At 29.2% G+C, this 6,695-nt stretch overlaps 1 protein-coding gene across 1 annotated transcript; it reads left to right on the plus strand.

Moving 5' to 3' along the window:
* Positions 1 to 2,500: 2,500 nt before the first annotated feature.
* LOC18094572 (GTP-binding protein YPTM2) lies at positions 2,501 to 5,149 on the plus strand. The gene is made up of 8 exons (XM_052449944.1): positions 2,501 to 2,793; positions 3,259 to 3,331; positions 3,533 to 3,580; positions 3,679 to 3,726; positions 4,049 to 4,120; positions 4,224 to 4,379; positions 4,522 to 4,625; positions 4,822 to 5,149. Exons 1-8 carry the CDS (start codon positions 2,780 to 2,782, stop codon positions 4,916 to 4,918), a joined length of 612 nt encoding a protein of 203 aa, XP_052305904.1. The 5' UTR covers positions 2,501 to 2,779; the 3' UTR covers positions 4,919 to 5,149.
* Positions 5,150 to 6,695: the final 1,546 nt, after the last annotated feature.

The raw sequence follows: 6,695 nt of genomic DNA on the forward strand, positions 1-6,695 counted from the left end.
TAGATAATTAATGGTAGATTGCAATAGTATTTTTTTTTGTCTTTTTTTCATTATCGATTTTTTTCCTTTTAATTTAATTATTTAATGTTGTATTGATTGAGATTTAAAATTAATAATTTGTTTGTATTTATCTTTTATATAATTATCAAGAACTTAGGAGTTAACTCATTATCAGATTAGTGCTTGGTTTAAAAATAAGAGATTATATTTGGTTATTTTTAAGGAATTAAAAGTGAGGAGACCAAAATTAAAGGAAGTAAAAAATAACTTGCCTTTTATTCTTATAAAAAAGGGGTCAAATGTTGCCCTTTTCTTCTGTTTTTAGCCCTTCAGTAATTGATTTTTTTTTAATTAGATCTTTTAATATTGGGTTGATTAGAATTTGAAGTTAATAATTTTTTTTGATATTTTTTTTATATGATTATATCGATTATAAAATCCCATCTTTTTTTTTGTACTTGGTTTCACAAAAAAAATAATCTAATTTTAGAATGATTGAAAATGAGAGGACTAACATTATATATGGTGAAATATTTGACCCTTTTTGTAAAAAAAATCATTTTTGGTCCTTTTAGTTTTGAAATTATATGTTTAGATTCAAAACTTTATTTTTCTTTTATTTTGGTCATTGAGCTTGAGAGATGAAAGAGATTCGTTGAATTACAACAAATAAAAAAGAAAGTTGACAAACAATTATTTTTCAGCAATGAAACTCGTTGTTCTTGGTATTAATGAGTTCAATTTGCTTAGGAACATTCCATTTAGATTTGTTTTTCAATTTATCTTGTTCAAAATAATATATAAATCTTTGAAATTTATTTTAATTTGTGTTGATTTTTTTTTTCATTTTTAAGCAATTAAATGGTGATTTAATACCAAAAATGGAGTTTTCCGAGTCCTTCAAATGTTTCCTAGTTGTTTTGAGCTAGAAAAATTAGGTTTTTAATTCTAAAGGACAATTACCTGATTTTCCAGCCACTAGTAGTAGGCAGAAATTGTGACAATAGGAAATGTGCAGCCTGTAATTTGTTTTATTAGGCGAGGTTTAGGGGTGATTATTTTTTATTCGGTTTGATTTTTATTAAAAAAAAGTAATCAAACTGAATTTTATTTTTTTTAAAAGTCGAAACCAGTTCAAACTGACCGGTCTCGGTTCGGTTCGGTTTGGTTTTTTAGGACAAAAACTGGTTTGGCTCGATTTTTTTCCGGTTTGGCTCGATTTTTTCCTGTTTGGGTTTGGTTCGGTTTTTTCGGTTTCAAGCTTATAAAACTAAAACAAAACCTAACTGGTCGATTTTTTCAAAATTTTAATCGGTTTTTTTTTACGGTTTGGTTTTTTTGGTTATTTTTTTTTGTTTTTTTTATTTAATCGATTTTTTTGTTCACCTCTAATAGGACTAAAAAAAAGAGAAAAGAAATAACAGGTCTAGATACATGAGCTATCCTAAACCTGCAAGTGGCTTTGTTTTGTGTTGATTTTCTTTTAATTTTTTCTGTCTTTATTTATTTTTCTTTCTAATATTCTCCTTCAATATTTTATTTGTTTTGCTTTGACTATATATTTTTTAAAAAATTTATGTGGTATAATTAAACAAAAAGAATTGTTTCAAAAAAGGATAAGGTTATTACACGAAGTTAAATCCATCACTACACTCGTGTGTTATATAATAAAATAAAAAATAATTTTAAAAAATAAAACATGTAGGAATCTTAACCCTAGTTCATGATTTTGATGAGTTAATCCATAAAACCCGAATCAATATAATATTTTATCATCTTAGTATTAAAAAAAATTATGTCATCTTTGGATTTTGGTTTTTTTTACTTCAAAATTCCTTTGGTTTTTTTACTTCAAAATTAATCTCATTGCACGTATGTAGGCCTAAAACTTATGGTACTTTTATATATGAAATTAATCTCACTAGACCATTTCTATAGTTATTTGAAAGTACTATAATCATGGTGTCTTCAAAGTTATAAATTGTTAAATATTTTTATTTATTGTATTATAATAATTTATCTTATCACTCATTAACTTAATTAATTATTTCGTAACACTAATACCATTGAATATTTTTATTTATCATATCATAAAAAAGTTTATTTATCACTCGCTAGCTTAATTAATTATCTCGTAGTTATAATTATTACTAATAGTATTGTAGAATTACAACTCAAAAATACATTTTTATCTAAAAAAAGTTTTGTACAATTAAGAATAATTAAAAAAAATTCTTGTCATCAAAGAGAGAGAAAAAAAACTATTTAAGCTGTAAAGAAATCATTTTTTGAGTGATTACAGACTAATAAATATTTAGAAAAAAAATGGATGCTTTTTTAAATGAAACTACCACTAATATAATTATTAAAACTTCTTATAATTATTAATTATTATTATGTTTGATGCGAATGGGCAATTAATCAAGGGAAGGGGCGATAACAGCACGCTAATATGGGTGGAGAGTGTAGAGCACGTGGCAAGCAATAAACCAAAGGGATACGTCACAGCCACTTGAAATAAATTCCGACAAAATCGAGTTCCTGCTTTAAATAAATAAAAAATCGATACAACAGAGCACAACACGTATTTGCCTCTCGGGCTCTCTCCTGAAACCCCAGTTTCTCCTCGATTCTATCCTCTCGCTCTCGCTCTCCCTCTCCGGCGATCAACTCGTATTTTAGTTCGATTTCTCGCCGGAACCAGCAATCTAGACCCCTCTTTTCTACGGTATCTAATCCTAGCTCACGCGATTCAATCGATCCATTAACAACGCAAATCATGAATCCTGAATAGTAAGCTTTTAATCTATCACCATCAAATATTTTAGTTAAACTCCAATCTTTTTATATATATATATATATATATATATATATATATAATTATGTTACATACGGATGCAATTATGCCGGATCTGAATGTAGTTAATTGATTAATTCTTTAACTTGCAATAATGCAAATTTGTTTGTTTGGTCTTTGAAATTCTTTTGGCTGGATTATGTTTTGATGATATGGTGGATTTTGATTAGTTAGATCCGTGTACTTTGATTTCAGATCCGTTGACTTTTCTTTCTAATTTGTTATTGAATTGATTGCAACTTGCATAGTAATTGGGAAATTATTAGAAGACAAGTGTTTTTTTTTTGGTAACAAGTAATGGTTTTGATTTTAATAGGTAATTGCGAGAAGGCGTGTGTTACGATTTTACTAAATGGAAAGAAAAAAAAAAAACTATGTGATTTTGATTTATTTTTTTGCAGCGATTATTTGTTCAAGCTTTTGCTTATTGGAGATTCTGGTGTCGGAAAATCATGTCTACTTCTGAGGTTTGCTGTAAGTTTCTTATATTCGTGGTTTCTTAGTTTGTTTCAATTTCATCTAAATAACATGTGAAGTTTTAAGCTCGGCGATTTGTACTTGCATATGCGTTCTTCTCAATAAATCATTCAATCCTCTGCGTCTATATTTTTGCATCCACTGCATTGTGTACCGTTGATGATGGTTTCTTAATTTTTTTATATGTTTTCTTACCAGGATGGTTCATATCTGGATAGTTACATCAGTACCATTGGAGTGGACTTTGTAAGCTATTATCTTGGCATTTTTTTTTGCTTTTCCTTTTTACTTCAATAATATAATTATGGGATTGATTTTTTTTTTAATTCTGCTGTATTATGTAGAAAATCCGTACTGTGGAACAGGATGGGAAAACAATGAAACTCCAAATTGTAAGTTATAAGATCATATTGATGACCTTTTGAGTTATTTTTCTGGATTTCAGTCTCAACATTTGTATTGGTTTTGATTGAAATTGTACCCAACTTAAATGGCTGTATGGAGCTTTTCTATCTTTCTTTTTTGCGGGTGGGGAGGGTGGTTCAAGCTTGCAGTAGTTGCAACTATCTTTGATACACAATGGTTTATTTAAGCTGCTTGTTCTATTTATCATATAAAGATATGGTGCATAGATGGCAATGTTTAAATTCCTTGGACATGACAATCTTCTATACACAATTACTAATTGTGCTTCCTGGTTAACCAATTGTGCAGTGGGACACAGCTGGACAAGAGCGTTTTAGGACAATCACAAGCAGTTACTATCGTGGAGCTCATGGAATCATTGTGAGTTTGCCTCTTCATCTCTTCCTCTCTCTCCTTGTTTACATAATACCTTACTTTTCATCTCTTTGAGAGGTTTGTCTTCTTTCTGTGGCATCTTGGTTAGGTTGTTTATGATGTCACAGATCAAGAGAGCTTCAACAATGTTAAACAATGGTTGAGTGAAATTGACCGTTATGCAAGTGAAAATGTGAACAAGCTTCTAGTTGGAAACAAGAGCGATCTCACAGCTAACAAAGTCGTCTCCTATGAGACAGCAAAGGTAATTTTAGTGATGTACATTCTTTTTTGCTTTTGCATGTTAAAGTGTATTGGTTCACATTACAAATGTTAAAGTGTATTGGTTCACATTACAATTTGACGAGTCTTGGAAGTTCTAATATGGAATTTGCATCTTTATTCAGGCATTTGCGGATGAAATTGGGATCCCTTTCATTGAGACAAGCGCAAAAAATTCCACCAATGTTGAGCAGGCTTTCATGGCTATGGCCACAGAGATCAAGAACAGGTGCTTTTAATTTCATTCAAATATTGCCAAAACGTTTTTTGAAAAATGAAATCCATTATTTACTAGCTGAACAGTTCCCGCATTTAGAGGCCGTTTTGCCTTGCAAATTCAACAGACTTTTTCTTTATTGTGGGGTATTTTAACATGGGCATGTTTTAGACAATTGGCCTCTTACGTTTTTGCTCTTGTCTATCAGGATGGCAAGCCAGCCAGCCATGAACAACGCAAGGCCCCCAACAGTGCAGATTCGAGGACAGCCTGTGAACCAGAATTCTGGCTGCTGCTCATCTTAGAAGAGAGCCGTTGTGAAGTTGGCTTGTGACCTTAACCATGTTGGCATGTGAAACTAGTTCGTCTACTCCCAATCCTTTGATATGAAGGTTATTTGTTATGATTTGGTTTTCTTTGCCAGTTAACACCTTTGTCAAACCTTCCATTCTTTTAAATGTATTTGATTTTAAAAACATCTGTACAAAATAGGAGTACTGGTGAATAGCAGTATTTGCCTTGTCTTTTCTTTGAAACTTTCTTCTCTTCGTTACATAGATAGATACGTTGTGGCTAAAATCATTTTTTTAAAAAAATATACATGTAAAAAATATTTAGGCCACAAAATTATTTGATATTATATTAATATCTAGGTTAATTTTGAAACTTTTCAATTCAATTTTTTTTCTAATTTTGGTTTAAAATTAAATTATAAGAGTTATTTTAATATAACTTGGTTGACCAGTAAAAGATATGGATTGGTTTTATTTTTGTAATGATATTTTTAAAAAATATTTAGTTGAAGATATATTGAATTAACCGGAGTTTCATGATTTAGCATGTTAAATTTATGATGAACTGTGCTGAGTTTAAAAATAGTTTTTATAAAAGCTAAATTCTAGTATGTTTATTTTTCTCCTGTATCTATATTTTTCTTTAAAGTTGGCCCAAATAATAACTAATAAAATACTATTAATTACTCATTAAACACTATAAAATTTCCAAGAATTTAATAACACTCTTGTTTTTAGGATGATCTTCTAATGTAGAATATGTAATGTACAATGAAAAATGACTTGTTTCTATTTATTTTTTTGTTTTATTTCTTCTTTTTTTTTTTGCCATTTTTGTCTTGGTTAAACCTGAATGGACACCACTTACTCTGAAAATGAGTGGCCAAATTAAGATCAAAGAGATCATGTCCAAAATACCATACTCATCAACCAAATCAAGTGGTTATCATGACAATAAACCATCTACTTCACAAAAAAAAAAAAAAAAAAAGTAAAATTAGAAACGAATCCAGTTTTATTTTCTTAAAAAAAAAACTCTAATCCTTCAATTTAAATAAATAAAGCACGAAAAACTCTTTATTCCTCCCAAACTCCTAACAACCCTTGAGATCTCAAAGCTCACTCATTTATAGCTAATCCATTGTTATGACGTAAGAGCTTCCCATAACTATTACAGAGGGAAAAGGAACTTGGCTGTCTATCAGAAAGAGGGGGCAAATTGTAATTACAACTATTAAAAACCACAGCTGCCCGAGTCCGTGTCCAAATTCCAAAGTGAAAGCCTAAGCTCTTACAGTTTTTTGTTAATGCTTTTTTATTTGCTAGAAATATATATAATAATAACCCTTTTAGTAAATAAAACCACAAAACCCTTTCAATAATTTAAAAATGTATTCATCTTGTTAAATTAGATAAAACTAGGTTATTGCCTGTGGATGGGACTTAAAATTTTTTGAACGTAAAAAAGAAAGAATATCTATGCTACGAGAAATTCTTTTTCATTGTGATTCACACTTGAAGATTTTTAATCTGATTATTTGTTTGATCTGAATTTTAAATTTATTATTAGAGTTACTTTAACATAACTTGTTTGACTTATTAAGTACAAAGACAATCTAAATGATCAGTAAAAATATAGTTTAATTATTATTTTTTTAAAAAGATATTTTTTAAATATTAAAACGATTGAATTTATTTAGGTTTTACAGTTTAACCCACCAAATCCACGATCCAGGTTATGAACTCTACTAAGTTTAATAATTTTTATTTAATATGGTAACAGAACCAC

The sequence above is a fragment of the Populus trichocarpa genome, chromosome 1, assembly GCF_000002775.5.
Source record: "Populus trichocarpa isolate Nisqually-1 chromosome 1, P.trichocarpa_v4.1, whole genome shotgun sequence".
In the NCBI taxonomy this organism is placed as follows: domain Eukaryota; kingdom Viridiplantae; phylum Streptophyta; class Magnoliopsida; order Malpighiales; family Salicaceae; genus Populus; species Populus trichocarpa.